This window comes from Lygodium microphyllum, chromosome 4 (genome assembly GCF_053477565.2).
Source record: "Lygodium microphyllum isolate KBCC chromosome 4, Lygodium_microphyllum_v1.1.10, whole genome shotgun sequence".
Classification (NCBI taxonomy): Eukaryota; Viridiplantae; Streptophyta; class Polypodiopsida; order Schizaeales; family Lygodiaceae; genus Lygodium; species Lygodium microphyllum.
The window spans coordinates 124,788,492-124,807,121 of NC_141138.1; the positions used below are offsets into that span (position 1 = coordinate 124,788,492).

Sequence of the window (18,630 nt, forward strand, 5' to 3'; positions counted from 1 at the left end):
TTACATGGTATAAAACACCAATATGTGTAGGGACTCCCTGTGAGGCCAGTGGGGTGTTTTAGTTTTTTCCAACACTTGGCATACCAATTGGATTAGAAGAAGCAAGACATTTATCAAGGTAATTGGAATGCTAAAGTAATTCCTATTTGTGTTTGTATTTGCATTAGTTTAAGAAGTCACTTGTAACCATATCTTTACACGTCTATCAAATTTTCTTTATCTTTTTTCTCATTTTTTTATTCAACCCCTCTTTTCATCATATTATTAAAAACCTTTTTCCTAGGAGATGCTTTATCTTTCATTATGCTATTAAAACATGTTTCCTACGAGACTATGTTGCATCATTGATGTTTGGTAATGTGAATAATGAATGCAGGGACTAGTGTTGATGACGTTGACAGCAACAGTGACATCATTGAAGGAAGGGCCAACATGTCCAGAATCAGCGGCGGCAGGGTGCAGGCATGTGGAGAGAAGGCATACGGGGCATTGATGATAGGGATATACCTGGTGGTGATCGAGTTTCGGGGGGGTGGGTGAACCTATTGTTGCACGAGGTGGACTAGGAAATTAAATAGATTTACCATGCTACAGAATCATATCTACACCTTATCTACCTAAGAATTTAAAAAAGATTATAAGAAAAAAAGATTATAAAAATCATTTGTACATGTTTAAAAGCCTTTAGACTTTTCAAGTTTCTAAACAATAGAAGCCTTAAAAAGCTTAATTGAAAGCTTTGAACATTGAGAAGCCTTAAGCCTATGTAAAGGGAGGAGAATTAAGTAGTATGGGCCATTTTCTTCATTACAAAATTTATCTCTTATGTGAGGAGAGAGGAGGTTATACACAAGTACCTAGAGACACGTATGTGTTCAATGAGTGATGCTTGACATGTTACTCTTGCACAAGTGCCATGTGCAACACAATGTGCGAAAAGTACTTGTGTGTGGTCCTTGCGACATGTATGCTTGTGTGGCTATTCCAACAAATGATGAACGTGTTGTCGACCAACTTGGCTATGAGTCGCAATGCAAAATGCTAAAATAATAAAGTAATAGTAAATAAATAAGAGAGATAGACCCAACAAAGCAAGAGACACAAGGGAGAGATTCGACAATTTGAGACATCAAAGGTATGCTCATGATCATGTTAGTCTGTTCTCATACATATTATTCTTCTTGTTAATCTTCCTATGATGCTTCTTCTTCTTCTTCTTCTACCTTAATCTAGAGTCAATTGCTTTTGCATGTGCTACTCACAATGTAGCTGAGAGAGAGAGAGAGATATGTATGTATATATATATATATATATATATATATATATATATATATATATATATATATATATATATATATATATATATATATATATATATATATATATATACGTAAGATGGTTTTGTATCACTCTATGGAGTGACGATTCTGGATGTTATTATGAATGAAAGTATTTGATTTTTGAATCGTTTGTTGTTGGTGTGCAAATCAAATGATGTATGCGCACGTAGTGAACGTCGGAAGGTCCCCAAGAACAAAGAACTCTACAAAAGCTCATAAAGCAAGAAGAAAGGTTTGCATGACATGAGACAAAAGGACAAACTGGGTGCAATCTCCCCCATGCCTTGTGTGAGTGCTTCACAAGGCATGTATTTATAAATTTATTCATCTCCAAGCTAAAAAATAGCCCAATTTACAATTGGCATGCTTTTGGCTTTTGTGTTTGCTTTTATCCAAATAAAGAATAAAGCAGTTGGGCATCCTAAAAATCAGGCTATGCCCAATAATATGATTGCTCGAAGAGAGCGGATGTGCCTAAGATGGGGATCTACCTCTACACCAACTGAATCCATGAAGGAGCCTGTTCTTGTTTCTTGACCTCCTCTCTTTATGGCCAAGCAACCAAGAAATCCTGCTATTCCATCTCCAAAGAAGGATGTCATGGATGAGCTAATTAAGAGCATACGGGATCTCCATCTTAATCTAACGGAGATTAATTCCAAGGTGGAGGGGCTTGATGTGAAAGTGGAAGAAAGGGGATGGTCAACTGCCCAAAGACCCGTACGAGAAGGCTTCAAAAGATGTTGTATTTGGTGTGATAGTCTACAACATGATAAGAGGGAGTGCGGTGCATTCCGTGAAGTTGAAGCGCAAAAATTAGTCTTTTGGAAGGATGGTAAAATTCATGCAATCGAAACCGGGCTTCCTCTTGAGCCAAATTTCGATAACGGTGGCATGAAGAAAAGACTGGAGGATTTTGCAACAAGAACAGCCTATGCAGCTGTTGATGCAGCAACCTATGGCTGCAAATTGAGCCAACTAATGAAATTGTTAAAGCATGTAAAACTGATGCAAAATCTAAAGTGTGGATGCAGGCCTTAGATCGCATGGAGCAAGGCAAGGCAACCAAATATGATTTAACTACTACCAGTCAATGCATCCGAGGAGGAACCGGATGGACCGAGCCAGTTGATTCATTTTTAGCTTTCACTCGGTTAACTGAAATTAATAATCATGAAGCTATGGTAGAAGAAAAGAGAAGAAGAGATGAAGATGTTGCCGGTCCCTCCTCTTCGGGGCCAACTAAACATGTGGCAAGAAGTAAACCGGATCAGCAAAAGGCTATTGAAAATCCATCACCGCCAGAGCTTGATATGGGAGATGCCCCTCAAGTAAAGAAGATGGAAGGAAAAAGAAAAAGCAAACATCCTAGCTACAAGTTACAGTTTGACATAGAGACTGCAAGGGATCTTAAGCGGATCCTAGAAGAAAGGATTGTTGGAAGTAGAATTGAATTTACATTAGGTGAAATTCTTGAAATTGCAAAACGAGGATTTCATGATGTAATAATTGATGTAATTAAACGAAAAAGACAATATGTTGGTGAGGAAACTGAAGAATCCGTGCATGCTTTTTTGCAAGCGCTTCATGTGTATTTGTAGGATGAAGAGAAGCTGAAAACTCAAGGGATTTGATTGGAGGCAATCAAAGAATTGATTGCAGCCATAGAAGCCAAAAATGAAGACATCTATGAAGCAAAAATTGAAGAAGCTATTGCAGAAAATGTTATGGTGGTGTCTTCTCAGTCCAAAGTGCAGCCCATGCATAAGAAATAAGCTCATCTTTACAACATGCAAGAAGAAAGTGATGCTCACTTTATTATTAGTAGTCACTACTCCCATACCCATTGGGCAAGGGCGACCACCGAAACCGTTGTTAAGATTGAAGAAAAAGAGACTCCATGCATTGCCCTTATAGACCATGGCTTGAAAATCAATGACATGTCAAGAAGTCTCTATGAGAATGGTGGATGGCCCATAGATGTGGACCTAGGATGGCACATGAAAGTAGCCAATAACTCCTCTGGCGAACTCTATGCGGCGTGCCCTTATGTACAAGTTACTATTGGTAATACAAAAGATGAATTTCATTTCTTTGTTCAAGATTCCTGTAGCTATCCTATCATTCTTGGACAAGCTTTTATTTTTAAATCTCATTTGGAGACAAAGGCCCTTGATGATAGTTCATCATATGCTCAGATAAGAAGTAAGGATAATAACAAAGCTGTCCAATTTTTGACTATATGTGTAAATCATCACCGAAATAGAGATCGATTAAGAGATCATCCTGTACCTCCTAATGCTCAAGAATTTAAGGGTTTTCGGGTAGCACTGCTATAAGTGGAGGCTATGATGGTGCTTCATGTCATAAAAATTTTCCTCCACAAGTAAAGGGGGTAATGCCAAAAGCTGACTTGCAGGTTTTTACGGCCAACAGTGTGGGCTGTTATAAACAGTTTTCAGCCATGAATAGGGCTGAAAGAAAGCATTTATGTCATGTGGAACGAGAGCTGAAGAAAATTGATGTTTTGCCTAAAGATGAAGAAATTTCAGGGCTATTTCATGGGCTGATTTATAATGATACATTGGTTGAAATATATGTAGCTGTTCATGCAGAAAATCAAGATGGAAATCAGTCCATACAGGTATGCACATTGGATATGTATGTCATAATTCAAGAATTTGCAGATCAATAAGATTTTTGACAGCCAAACAAGGATGAGGTAAGAGTAGAAACAAAGTATAAGACAGTTGACAAAAAGGTTAAGCCGATGGCTACTCCTCTACCACCCGAAAGTGAAGGACTGGCAGAAAGGGCATCCAAACAGCCAAGCCTTCGTGATCCCAAAGATATTGGTCACCAATTTACAGCTGAAAGTTTACAAGAGCTGAAAATTGGTGAAGACTCTTTTCTCTTGCCAGCTGAAAAGCAAATCTTCATGCAGATGTTAAAGAAACATGGAAAAGCTTTTTCATTTCAGCCACATGAAATTGGCTGTGTGGATCCAAGTGTTGTGGCACCAATGGTGATTTTCACGGTCCCACACATTCCTTGGAATCTTAAACCAATTATGGTACCAAGGGCTCATTTGCCTAAGTTACTAGAGCTTTTAAATGAAAAGATAAAAATGCGAATATTGGAGCCATCTTCAGCTCCATATTCCAACCAATGTTTTACCGTGCCTTAGAAGAATGGATCTTTGCGATTCATTCAAGATTTACAGCCTGTCAATAAAGTCACTATTAGAAATGTTGGTTCGGAGCCAATTGTTGATGAATTTGTTGAGGCTTTTGCAGGTAGAGAAATTTATTCTATGGGAGATTTATATTCGGGCTATGACCAATTTCAGCTTGCTTTGGAGAGCTGAGACATTACCACAATGAAGACGCCTCTTGGTTTAGTCCGCATGTGTACTCTACCTCAAGGGGCTACAAATTCAGTAGCTCACATGATGAATGCCATGCATAAAGTATTGAGAGATTATATTCCCCAACTAACTCTTCCTTTCCTTGATGATGTACCGATCAAAGGATGTGAAGTTCATGAGAAGAATGAAGAACTCAATGAACTTGGATGTCACAAGTTTGTTTCCGATCATATTAATGATTGTGCTCAAATCTTATCTAAATTGGAAGAAGTCCATCTTACTCTTTCAGGTGCTAAATTTGTTTTTGGAGTCAAAGAAGTTCTTGTGGTAGGGCATATGTGTGGTCCATATGACCGAAAGCCTTCTCCAACCAAGATTGATGCTATTAGCAAAATGCGAGAAATATGCACAAATGTTTCGGAGGTGAGAAGATTTCTTGGAGCATGTGTCTTCTACCTTATTTGGATCCCACATTTCGCTGTCGTATTGCTGCGCATTCGAGATGTGAAAACCACCCGAAAGTAGTGTGTGCGATTTCATACTTTATGCACACTTAGTTTTTGTGATTACATTTATGCTCTGCGTATTCAATCTATGTTGAATTTGGGCTTTGTGAGGATGCTCTGAATCTTTTTCAACTGATGGAATTTGAAGGTATTCAGCCAGACAGTATCACTTTTGCTAGTGTTCTCGCTGTCTGTAGTCATGCAGGTCTTATAGATAAAGGCCTATTGTATTTCGAATCTATGGACAAGGAGTATGGTATTTGTCCAACTATTAAGCACTATAATCGCATGGTTGACCTCTTTGGCCGTTTGGGACAATTCAATGCAGCTCTCACTATGTTGAATAAGATGCATCTCCAACCTGATCAAGCCTCCTGGAATACTGTGCTAACTGCATGCAGAGAATTGGGCAGCCTAGACCTCGGTAAGAAGGCATTTGAGTTGGCAGTTGATGCTAATGAACGAAAGTCTTCGGTTTACATTTTAATGTCCAACATCTTTGCTCATCAGGGTGTGCAATAGTATAGTAAGGGTGTGCAGAAGTTTAATGATAGACATAAAAGCTGAGGAGCTGAAAATGGAATATCGTTTCTAGTTCCATGGCCCACAATTCTAACTGATGCTTGACGGAAATAGCTGGGGGAAGAAAAGGAGCGAGGCTAATTGGGGGGATGAAGAGATATCAACGGAAAAGGCTGCTGGAACAGAGGGGGGGAAAAGGAGGAAGACGTTGCTGTGAAGGAGAAAAAGCCGAAGGTGACGAGAGGGGAGAAAAAGAAGTAGTCCAGACTGAAGGGGACGAGATCGTGGTGTCGTCAGGGATGACGACGAGGGAAGGGTCGAATTGGGAAGGAGATGACATCGGAGCTCGCCAGTTTTAGAGGGAACGGAAGGAAGGCGCGGGGACGACAAGCACGATGATGAGGATGATGGAGTACGTGGAGAAGAAGAAGCAGCAGCCTGCGTGCATGAAGCTCATGTTGGTCGTGCTAGTATTATTCATGTTCATGATGATAGCAGGCCGCACTCACCGATTAGCTGTACTGGGCACAAGATCGAGCTTCGTGATCTCGCATATCGCATCAGTATCGTCGTCATAGGCAGAAGGACGAGAAAGCAATACACACTCCTCAGCGTTCTCTTCACTCTGTAGAGGATGGGAGAAGCAGTGGGCTTTGATGGACTGAGAAGATCCCAGCAAGGGAAGGCGAAAGCGAATTGAAGATATGGATGAGATATACACTAGCGTAGAGACCTGCGTGACCCCGATATTCAAACAAGCATTGCGGTGAAGCTGAGGGTATTTCATGGATTATCCATGTCAAGAACTCGAGTACCTCGCTTGTGGCAACGCCTGGGGTATACATCTCGGCAAAGGAAACAAGCCATCATCTACAGGAAAGGAGACTTCCGCTTCTGATGCGATCTAAAGCCAGCGTACAAAAGATTGCTTGCTCCAGCACTGTGTGTACACCCGTAAAGATTCAAAAGCTGTTCTTCTTACCAAGAGCTCTTGTATTGGCTCGCAGATCACATTCAGAAGTCATCACAGTGGAGGACAGTGGGAGTGTTGAAGAAGATGAGGGCCACATAAGATTGAGAAATTGGGAACGTTGGCAGAGGCCGCAAGGGCTACTAGTCTTGTCAACTCTCTGATTCTGCCAGTTGTTCCAAGAGATGAGATATAATGCCGTGAATGTGGTTTTCATATCCTCTATAAAAAATGCACTCGCCGAATTGTGCAATAGGTGTCAGTTTGAAACGTGTTTTGAATTCAGTGACGATGGCTGCTGGCATTGTGGGATCATTGCTAGTTTTCCAATTTTTGCTGGTGCTGTTTATATGGTCCTGTTTCTGCAAAAATGCGCAGAGGATGATCGTGATGCAAGACTGACTCCAGTATACAGTCATAATGATGGAGACGAGGAACAAGTCGATGTCGATGGTGATGAAGACTTGGTTTTCAATACAATCAACCATTTTGCTGTGTTTACCATCCTGGGCTTCAGCCTTCAAGCAACCTTCAATAGCACACTGATTCTCTTGAAAGTAACGGCTAATAACAGTTGCATGAACGGAGTTCTACTACAGAAGACTGCAGAGAAGGGTAAGGAGATGTCATGTTTATTACATTTGAAGGACTGAATATAAATGTTCTTCTGGACATGAAGATTGAGTTTGAAATTCTCAAAACTACGAAAATCTTCTGAAGAGTTGTTGAAATGCAAATATGATCCTTTGTGAAAGACTGGTTATTTCCTGCATTCACATGTATGTTGGAGTTTGCAATGTCTAGCATTAATCAGCTTTACGAAGCTTGCAAGTGCCATGTGTAGATGCCATAATCCATTCATATTGTAATGCTGTTATAAAATCTGAAGGAATACACTCACAACCATAAAACAAAACCGTCTGGAACTTGTTGCTGTGTGGAAAATTGATCATTAAGATTATTCACATGTTGAATCTTCTATCCTGGAATTATTCAAAGTCCTCAGTGGTTGCGACTTGGCTTTCAAAAAACCTTCGACATCTTTGGTGAACCCGACGTGAAAGCGTCGCAGGAATTTCAGGATGGGAGACACTTCAGCCTCTATTTCAGCTTCCTCTACAACTCCAGCTACCTCTACTTCAGCTCCATCAATGACTGCTGCGTCAAGTACTTCAACGGAGGATCTAAAACAGATTTTGCAGAATATGTCCATGTATATGCAGCTCCAAAATCAGCAAACACAAATGTATATGCAGCAGCAACAACAATTGCATCAACAACAGTTGTCTCAGCAAAGGCAACTCTACTCGGAGCAGGAGAATGTAAACAACGCGACTAAGGCTATTGAAGCAGTTGAGAGTGAGAAGAAGCTATTTGACGGGCGTAATGTTTCAGCATATTTGAAGACATATGAGATCAAGATGGGGTTCTTTGGAGTTCCTGCTGGACTTATGAGTAAGTACTTCCTTCGTCTTGTCACACCTGCTTTGAGAACAAAAGTGACTGATTTGTTTATTCAAAATACACATTGGCAAGATTTTAAGAAGGCTCTTAAAGAAGAATATTTTCTTGAGGACTTTGGTATGGCTACTCGACGGTCATTCCGAGAGTGGGTCTACATGCCAAACAAAGGTCTTGCTGCTTCAGAGTTGATTCGAGAATTCGAAGAGAGATATAGTCAGCTTGATGCCATTGAGCAAAGAGCATTGGATGTTGAAAAAGTTGAGCTTTTCTTGCAAGCTGCAGATCCTGCTCTTCAAGAAGAATTGGGTGAGCTTCTTGAAGATCGCACGAAGCCTATGGGACTTAAAACTGATTGGCAGGATGCTCAGGATGCAGTCTCGACATTGACTAAGAGGAGGATATGGAAGACTCGCCTACAGAATGGTTCCATGACACCTACACCATCATCAGCTCCTATGCCTACTTCTATTCTTGTTATTTCTTCTCCTCCTCAGCCAGTTTCTTGGCCTATGCCAGTGCCTACAGTTTCTACTCCACCTCTTCCTCCTGTTCCACGACCGATGCCTACACCTTCTGCTCCAAAACCATCCGCTCCATCGGTGCCTACTTCTATTGATGACATAATCAAAGGTATCACAGATTTGACACTTGAGTCAGTCAAAGCGGAGTTGGTGGGTAAGTTGAAGGAGCAGTTTGCTTCGACTGTGCCTACTACTTCTTCTAGTGCTCCTACTGCACCTAGGAGTGCTCCTAGTGCTCCTAGGAGAGATCGGAGATGTATTTGGTGTGATAGTACGGAGCATCAGCATTGCAGGGATTGTGACTCTTTCCAGGATGCAAGGAGACAAAATTTGGTATATTGGGGGCAAGATGGTAAGATTTGGTTGACTGAGACAGGAGCTCCACTTGCTACCAACTTTGGTAAAGGTGGAATGAAGAAGTTAGTGGAGGATATGGCTGCGCGTACTTCTTATGTGACAGCTAGAGGTGATGCTTCTGCATATGGAGTACAGATTGAGAAGGGATCGGAGACTCAGTCCGCACTATGGACTTATGCTATGGAGACTGCAAACAAGGGGAAAATTCAGCAAACTGTTTTGACTAGCGCAGGCTCTAGCATCAGATCAGAGACAGGATGGGACTCGCCTGTTGACAGGTATTCTATTTATGCTTATTTGGCTAAATCTCATGGTGCAGATGTATTTGTTGAGGAGAAGCGTAAGAGGGATGAAGACAATCCAAGTGCAGCTAAGAAGACTAGAGGGGGTGAGTTTGTTACTCCACCTACTGCAGGACCATCTTCAAGACCAGGGCCAGATCGACAGATGGAGGATGCTCAAAAGAGGGAAAAGAGGCAAGAGCCTAGAGAGAGAAAGCAGCCAGGATTCAGATTGATGTCAGACATTGAGACATCTACAGATATGAAGAAAATCTTTAATGATAAGATACTTGGCAGTGAGGTGACTTTTACTATTTCCGAGATTTTGGGCATCTCAAAAAGAGAGTTTCAGGATCAGTTTCAGGAGGTCCTGAAGAGGAAAAGACATGCATTGTCAACCACTGATGCACAGGGAGTTTTGATTGGAGAGTTGGATGATGATGATGATGAGGTTATGGTTGATAATGCTTCTGTTTTGCCGCAGGTAGAGAAGAGGGTTCAGCCTATGCATTATGCTGAAATTGATGAGCCTGTTTTAATACCGCGTAGTCACTTTTCGCGGAGCCATTGGGCTAGGGCAACTACAGAGACGATGGTAAAGGTTGGAGAGAAACAGGTGCCTTATGTTGCATTGGTTGATCATGGTTCAGAGATTAATCTCATTGTTCGTGGAGTTTATGAGAGTAACAGATGGCCTATGGATGTAGAGCATGGGTGGCGTATGAGAGCCGCCAATAATACTGCAGGTGATTTATATGCTGCTTGCCCTAGTGTCAGGGTTTCTATTGGTGATGTAGAGGAGGATTTTCATTTCTTTGTGCAGGATTCATGCTCTTATCCCATAATTCTTGGTCAGCCATTCATTACAGAGATGCGCATGGAGACAAAGGTCATGGATGATGGATCTGCTTATGCACGGATTCGCAGTAAAGATGGTATGAGAGCAGTTCAGTTTATGACTGTATGTGTGAATCATGTTAGAAACAGAGATACTCTCAGAGATGCACCCTTGCCCACTGTGAGGGATTCGGGTTTTCATTAGGTACCGCCGTTTCGCGAGACGACGGTGGTACAGAGGAGAGGAGATTGGAGTTCTCGCCTCCTGGCAGCGGTGTTTTCTCCTCCGGTTATGTTGGGATTTCAGCAAACAGTTCAATGAGCTATCAGAAGACTTCTAGATTGTCTAAAGCTACCAGGCAGTATATATGCAGGAAGGAGAAAAATTTGAAAAATGCAGGAATTTTGGAGGATGATGAGCACATAGATGGTATGTATGACAGTGTGATTTGTGCAGATACGATGACAGAGATGAGAGATATGCTGAAAACTGATATGCTGAATTGTCATGGTAATGTATTAGTGCAGTCCCTGGACATGTTTCATGAAATTGCAGATTTTATGTCACAGATTGAGTCAGAGGCTGAGGTAACTCAGCAAAGAGTATTGAGTGCTGAAGAAATTCAGCAAACAGAGTTTCCAGCTGGTTATGATCAGTTTTCAGAGAGACAGAGGGCTGAAAATTTTCAGCCAACAGAGTTTATTGCTGAAATATTTCAGCATTCAGAGTTTGGGGCTGTTTCTATGCAGTCCATAGAACAGAGGGCTGAGAATATTCAGCCATTGGAGTGCAGAATTGCTGATTTACAGCAAGGTTTATGTAATGCAGAAGAGCATAATGAAGCCAGGGTTGACACAAAATACAAAACTGTGGATAAGAAGGTGAAGCCGGTTGCTGTACCGCTTCCACCTGACAGTGAACAGCAAATAGAGAGGGCTGCTAAACAGCAAATTTTGAGGAATCCGGAGCATATTGGTCATAAATTTTCAGCAGAGACACTTGCTGAATTAAAAATTGGAAATGGTGATTTCTTGTTACCCATGGAGGAGCAATGCTTTCAGGAGATGCTTGAGCGTCATGGAAGGGGATTTGCTTTTGTCCCACATGAGATTGGATGTGTGAATCCTGATATTATTGCTCCTATGGTTATTTTTACTATTCCTCATATCCCATGGAATCTTCGACCTATTCCAGTGCCTAAAGCACACTTGCTAAAGCTAATTGATTTATTGAATGAGAAGATCAGGATGGGAATCCTTGAGCCTTCATCTGCACCATACTCAAACAGGTGGTTTACAGTTCCAAAGAAGAATGGTACTCTTCGATTTATTCAGGACATGCAGCCAGTGAACAGGGTTACTATCAGGAATGTTGGTATTGGTCCAGTTGTGGATGAGTTTGCAGAGGCATTTGCTGGACGTGCCATCTATTCTTTGGGTGATTTGTATTCAGGTTATGATCAGTTTCAGCTGGCTTTGGAAAGCAGGGACATAACCACCATGAGAACTCCTATTGGGCTTGTCAGGATGTGTACCTTGCCTCAAGGTGCTACTAATTCTGTTGCGCATATGATGAATGCCATGCATAAGGTCCTTCGTGATTACATACCTCAGCTTACTATCCCTTTCTTGGATGATGTGCCCATTAAGGGGTGTGCAGAAGAAGAGAAGAATGAGAGCCTAAATGAGCAGGGATGCAGGTACTTTGTGGCTGATCATATTTCAGCATGTGAGAAGATTTTGGCCAGGTTAGAAGAAGTGAACTTGACACTTTCAGGGCAAAAATCTGTTTTTGGAGTGAATGAGGTTGTCATTGTTGGGCATATGTGTGGATATTATGGCAGGAAACCCTCACCTGATAAGGTGAATGCTATAGGCAAGATTGCTGAGTATTGTTCTACTACTTCAGAGGTACGGAGATTCATTGGAGCTTGTGTGTTTTACATGACTTGGACACCCCATTTTGCACACATAGCAAATTGTTTTTATCAGCTGTTTCGAAAGGGGCAGAAACTATTTTGGGATGAGAGCCACACTAGAACCATGTGGAAAATGAGGAAGTTATTGCAGATTTTTTGGAAGATGATGAAAAGATGGTTTGGGCCGTACATAGTCAGACATGTCTTTGATAATGCAACATATGAGCTGACAGAATTGGAAGGGACAGATGATATGGCTGAAAATCTTGTTGATCTACCGAAAATGCAAACGAAGAGATTGATTTGTTTGTGGATCTTGATGATAATGATCATGGGTAAGTTGGCCCATCCGGAGGATGCGCAGGATTAGAGGGGGTGGATGTCGTATTGCTGCGCATTCGAGATGTGAAAACCACCCGAAAGTAGTGTGTGCGATTTCATACTTTATGCACACTTAGTTTTTGTGATTACATTTATGCTCTGCGTATTCAATCTATGTTGAATCTGGGCTTTGTGAGGATGCTCTGAATCTTTTTCAACTGATGGAATTTGAAGGTATTCAGCCAGACAGTATCACTTTTGCTAGTGTTCTCGCTGTCTGTAGTCATGCAGGTCTTATAGATAAAGGCCTATTGTATTTCGAATCTATGGACAAGGAGTATGGTATTTGTCCAACTATTAAGCACTATAATCGCATGGTTGACCTCTTTGGCCGTTTGGGACAATTCAATGCAGCTCTCACTATGTTGAATAAGATGCATCTCCAACCTGATCAAGCCTCCTGGAATACTGTGCTAACTGCATGCAGAGAATTGGGCAGCCTAGACCTCGGTAAGAAGGCATTTGAGTTGGCAGTTGATGCTAATGAACGAAAGTCTTCGGTTTACATTTTAATGTCCAACATCTTTGCTCATCAGGGTGTGCAATAGTATAGTAAGGGTGTGCAGAAGTTTAATGATAGACATAAAAGCTGAGGAGCTGAAAATGGAATATCGTTTCTAGTTCCATGGCCCACAATTCTAACTGATGCTTGACGGAAATAGCTGGGGGAAGAAAAGGAGCGAGGCTAATTGGGGGGATGAAGAGATATCAACGGAAAAGGCTGCTGGAACAGAGGGGGGGAAAAGGAGGAAGACGTTGCTGTGAAGGAGAAAAAGCCGAAGGTGACGAGAGGGGAGAAAAAGAAGTAGTCCAGACTGAAGGGGACGAGATCGTGGTGTCGTCGGGGATGACGACGAGGGAAGGGTCGAATTGGGAAGGAGATGACATCGGAGCTCGCCAGTTTTAGAGGGAACGGAAGGAAGGCGCGGGGACGACAAGCACGATGATGAGGATGATGGAGTACGTGGAGAAGAAGAAGCAGCAGCCTGCGTGCATGAAGCTCATGTTGGTCGTGCTAGTATTATTCATGTTCATGATGATAGCAGGCCGCACTCACTGATTAGCTGTACTGGGCACAAGATCGAGCTTCGTGATCTCGCATATCGCATCAGTATCGTCGTCATAGGCAGAAGGACGAGAAAGCAATACACACTCCTCAGCGTTCTCTTCACTCTCTGCGTTCTCTTCACTCTGTAGAGGATGGGAGAAGCAGTGGGCTTTGATGGACTGAGAAGATCCCAGCAAGGGAAGGCGAAAGCGAATTGAAGATATGGATGAGATATACACTAGCGTAGAGACCTGCGTGACCCCGATATTCAAACAAGCATTGCGGTGAAGCTGAGGGTATTTCATGGATTATCCATGTCAGGAACTCGAGTACCTCGCTTGTGGCAACGCCTGGGGTATACATCTCGGCAAAGGAAACAAGCCATCATCTACAGGAAAGGAGACTTCCGCTTCTGATGCGATCTAAAGCCAGCGTACAAAAGATTGCTTGCTCCAGCACTGTGTGTACACCCGTAAAGATTCAAAAGCTGTTCTTCTTACCAAGAGCTCTTGTATTGGCTCGCAGATCACATTCAGAAGTCATCACAGTGGAGGACAGTGGGAGTGTTGAAGAAGATGAGGGCCACATAAGATTGAGAAATTGGGAACGTTGGCAGAGGCCGCAAGGGCTACTAGTCTTGTCAACTCTCTGATTCTGCCAGTTGTTCCAAGAGATGAGATATAATGCCGTGAATGTGGTTTTCATATCCTCTATAAAAAACGCACTCGCCGAATTGTGCAATAGGTGTCAGTTTGAAACGTGTTTTGAATTCAGTGACGATGGCTGCTGGCATTGTGGGATCATTGCTAGTTTTCCAATTTTTGCTGGTGCTGTTTATATGGTCCTGTTTCTGCAAAAATGCGCAGAGGATGATCGTGATGCAAGACTGACTCCAGTATACAGTCATAATGATGGAGACGAGGAACAAGTCGATGTCGATGGTGATGAAGACTTGGTTTTCAATACAATCAACCATTTTGCTGTGTTTACCATCCTGGGCTTCAGCCTTCAAGCATTCTTCAATAGCACACTGATTCTCTTGAAAGTAACGGCTAATAACAGTTGCATGAACGGAGTTCTACTACAGAAGACTGCAGAGAAGGGTAAGGAGATGTCATGTTTATTACATTTGAAGGACTGAATATAAATGTTCTTCTGGACATGAAGATTGAGTTTGAAATTCTCAAAACTACAAAAATCTTCTGAAGAGTTGTTGAAATGCAAATATGATCCTTTGTGAAAGACTGGTTATTTCCTGCATTCACATGTATGTTGGAGTTTGCAATGTCTAGCATTAATCAGCTTTACGAAGCTTGCAAGTGCCATGTGTAGATGCCATAATCCATTCATATTGTAATGCTGTTATAAAATCTGAAGGAATACACTCACAACCATAAAACAAAACCGTCTGGAACTTGTTGCTGTGTGGAAAATTGATCATTAAGATTATTCACATGTTGAATCTTCTATCCTGGAATTATTCAAAGTCCTCAGTGGTTGCGACTTGGCTTTCAAAAAACCTTCGACATCGCTCATGTTACTGAAAATCTTTACCAGCTGCTAAAAAAAGGCCAAAGGTTTATATGGGAAAAAGAACATACTCAAGCTATTCAGAAATTGAAGAAATTGTTGATTTCAGCCCCCACCTTAAAGAGGGCTAATTACTCTAATGGACAGCCTATCATACTCACAGTGGACACAAGTCCTATTGGAATAGGATGGGCAGTCAGTCAAGATGACCTTGAAGGCAACAAATATGCAATTCGCTTTGGAGCAAAGGTTCTTAATGAATGACAAAGAAGGTATGCTCAAATTAAAAGAGAACTTTGGGGAGTAGTAACTGCATTGAAATGTGACCGGGAGTACTTCATGGGCGCACATGTAATAGTTGAAATAGATTGTCTTCCACTCTTGGGCATGATTGCCAACTGTTCCACTCCCGATATAGCTACGCTAAGATGGATAGCCTATATTAAATCCTTAAATCCTGATTTGAAACATATTGCAGGAAGAGATAATCTAGTTGCTGACATGCTTTCGCGTGCCAGATATAAGGATGAAGAAGAGATGATGGATGAGGAAGAATCAGAGTCCATATTTGCTAAAAATGATGCTCTAATTGCAGGTTCAGATCTGAAAACAGCAAGTATAGCTGTACGTAATGATAGTTTAGCTGGTAAAAAATGTAGGTACAATATCAATTATAGCAGCTGCTGAAACAAATTTTACATCAGCAAAGAAAGAAGAAACAACCATAGAAGGACAGTGGGCATCTGATAGACAGCATGCTCAATGTTTTGTTATGGTTTGTTCACACTTTAAAGAAGAATATTATGCAGGTGATTGGCTGAAAATTGGCCAATTTCTGAGCACTATGACAAAGAAGGAAGATTGGACTAATGAAGAGTTCAAGAGAATCAAGAGAAAAGCTTATGGCTTTTTTCTCAAAGATGGCTACCTTTGGAGGCATGCAAAAAAGAAAGGAAGGGCGCCTTTTCGTGTCTTAGGAGACAAGAAGACTCAAAGACAGGTCATGCAAGAATTTCATGAAAGCCTATTGGTTGGTCATAGAGGCATATGGGGCACTTTTGCCAAAATAAAAGAGAAATTTTGGTGGCAAAACATGTATAAAGACATTGAGCATTTTGTTGAGTCTTGTCATGTTTGTCAAATGTACTCTATGGTTAAGCATAGAGATGGGCTTCAGCCTACCTTTCCTTTATCCATTCACTATAGATGGGTTATTGATTTAGTAACCATGCCTACAGGAATTTGGAACATGAGATATCTAGTACTTGCTAGAGAAGATCTCACAAATCAAGTGGAAGGAAAGGCCTTGACAACAAAGTTTACTCAAGCCGTTTGTAGGATTTTACTTGAAGAAGTATTTTGCAGGTATGGCTGTGTTGCCAAAGTAACTGCTGATAGAGGAGAATTGGATGCCGATGAGGCTTGCCATTTCTTTGCTCTATTGGGAATCAAGCTATCTCTTACATCAGCCTACAACCCTGAAGGCAATGGTAAGAGCGAAAGAGGTCATCAACCAATTCTCAAAGCATTGGCAAAATCTTGGCAAGGAAAGATGAGGGAATGGCCTAGAATGCTACCATTTGCATTATGGGCTGATAGAACTACCCATAGTGCAGTAACAGGTTATATGCCGGCTGAACTGATTTATGGGCAGCCACCTATTATGCCTATTGAGGAGTCTATTGTCACATGGAGTATCTTGCCTTGTGATGAAGGCATAAATAGAGAAGAGTTGCTGACTTTGCGCATAAGATAGCTTGAAAGAAGGCCAGAAGATGTCAAGATAGCCATTGAAAGGCTGAAGGCAGCAAGATTGAAGAATAAGAGGAGGTTTGAAAAGCATCATCGACTCCGTCCAAGAGCTATTCAAGAGAATGATTGGGTACTTGTCTATGACAGCAGCCTGGAAAATCAATATAGTGCTCATAGAAAGTTAGCCAAGTGATGGTTTGGACCATATGTGGTGAAAGTAGTACATGATAATGCTACTTATACTTTGGCTGAAATGGATGGGACCATGGTCTCAACATACCAATAGCTGGTAAACGTGTCAAGCTCTTTAAATGAAGAGAGTCTTCTACTTATGAGCTTGATGACTTGGATTTGAGCCATCTACTTAAAGACAAGCAAGATGAAGAAGACTTAGAGGATGAAGATGAAGATATGTCATAAGAAGACCCTCCTTAAACCTGTAATCTTGTGAAATGGCACATGCTGGAGGATGTACAGGTTAGGAGGGGGTGAATGTCAGAAAGTTTATTGTTCATAATATAAATCATGGAATTCTTATGAACACAGAAGAACTTTACGAGGATTTAGATGAGGAATTTTCATACATAACTCGGTCATTGTTACCCAACAACCGACTTAGATATCACTTAGTTACATAAGTTCTTTTGTATTTGTCTTACAATTTTCAGTTGTACCACGTATATTGATAAAAAATTAAGTCTATGGGAACCCACAACTTGATTAGCTGGAAGTAATTGACGGTTTGCAGGATAAGCCACATTGGTTCAAGTAGAAAATTTGGTTAGAAATCAAGAAAAGTGCCAAAAGTCCACTAGGTTCATGGGGGACCTGAAATAATGGACTAAAATGACATGTAAGTGACCTAAGTGGTCAAAAAGATAAGTGGAAGCTGAGCAAGATGCAGCCCGCATTTTTTGGCTCAAAAAGCGGGCCTGCATACCTGTGACAACTGGAGAAGGAGCAGTGGGCAATGGTGCATGCTCCAAAGCATGCAAACTCAAGACAAACTAGAGCTGAAGAAGGGGTTACAAACAAGGAAGGTGAGAGCTCTTCTTACTCGTCCATTTGGTATGACGAAAATGAATGGTTTGACAGTCCATAAAAGGGGGAAAACCTGAGAAAAAGGATTCAGCCTGCTCTTGTGTACGTCTTCTCTCATTTTTTTACCTTATTCATGGTCCAATGAATGAGTGACTTTGGGGCAAGCAAAGGGGAGGAATTTGAAGGTATATGGGTTGTTATGGGCTGAAAAAACCAGTCATAAATAGGGCAGCCCACTATTCTTGTCCATTTTGATGAGTAAACAAGTGATCTATGTGGTTGTAATAGAGGAAATTAACCTCTTAACATCAGGGCTTTACTTGTGAATGATTAGAGGAGCTTATTCTTGAGATTATGTACACTTTTGGAGCTTGATTATGGGCTGAAAATCACTGTTTTAAAACAGGGCTGAAGTTAAATTTATGCTTAATCAATGCATTTCATGAGCTTTTGAACTATGCCTTGAATGTACTTGAGTCTACCATCAAAATACTTGTTTCTTGGAGTTGTTATCCATCCATGTACATGAAATAAAAACCATTTGAGCTTGCATTTGGAATATGCATTTGGTTTAAATCTAAGATTATCCCTTATGTAATGGCTTATTTTTCCCAAATGCATTTGATGTGATCAAGACAAAGTTATTCATTCCATTCATGTATGCTAAATAAACAGAAAAAACTTGATATCTTCTTCTTCAACTAAGTCAATTCTAAAACCCAAATCTTGTCAAATCCCAATCTTTCCTCCTTCTCCAATCCTTGAATCCCACACTCTTCTTCTGCTCTAAACCT

The 18,630-nt window shown here is 41.2% G+C and overlaps 1 protein-coding gene across 1 annotated transcript; it reads left to right on the plus strand.

Annotated features, from left to right (window-relative positions):
- The first annotated feature begins 366 nt into the window (after positions 1 to 366).
- On the plus strand, positions 367 to 13,372 carry LOC148037583 (putative pentatricopeptide repeat-containing protein At1g68930). Its single transcript, XM_087677123.1, has 5 exons — positions 367 to 532; positions 5,362 to 5,724; positions 7,084 to 7,320; positions 12,640 to 13,002; positions 13,128 to 13,372. Exons 1-5 carry the CDS (start codon positions 367 to 369, stop codon positions 13,370 to 13,372), a joined length of 1,374 nt encoding a protein of 457 aa, XP_087533249.1.
- Positions 13,373 to 18,630: the final 5,258 nt, after the last annotated feature.

What these genes read in the sequence shown, in the direction of transcription:
- LOC148037583 (XM_087677123.1), top strand. Translation starts at nt 367, where the DNA reads ATGAATGCAGGGACTAGTGTTGATGACGTTGACAGCAACAGTGACATC. An exon ending in GGTGATCGAGTTTCGGGGGG is followed by an intron (nt 533 to 5,361) that starts GTGGGTGAACCT and finishes TGGAATTTGAAG; the next exon opens with GTATTCAGCCAGACAGTATC. An exon ending in CAACATCTTTGCTCATCAGG is followed by an intron (nt 13,003 to 13,127) that starts GTGTGCAATAGT and finishes TGACGGAAATAG; the next exon opens with CTGGGGGAAGAAAAGGAGCG.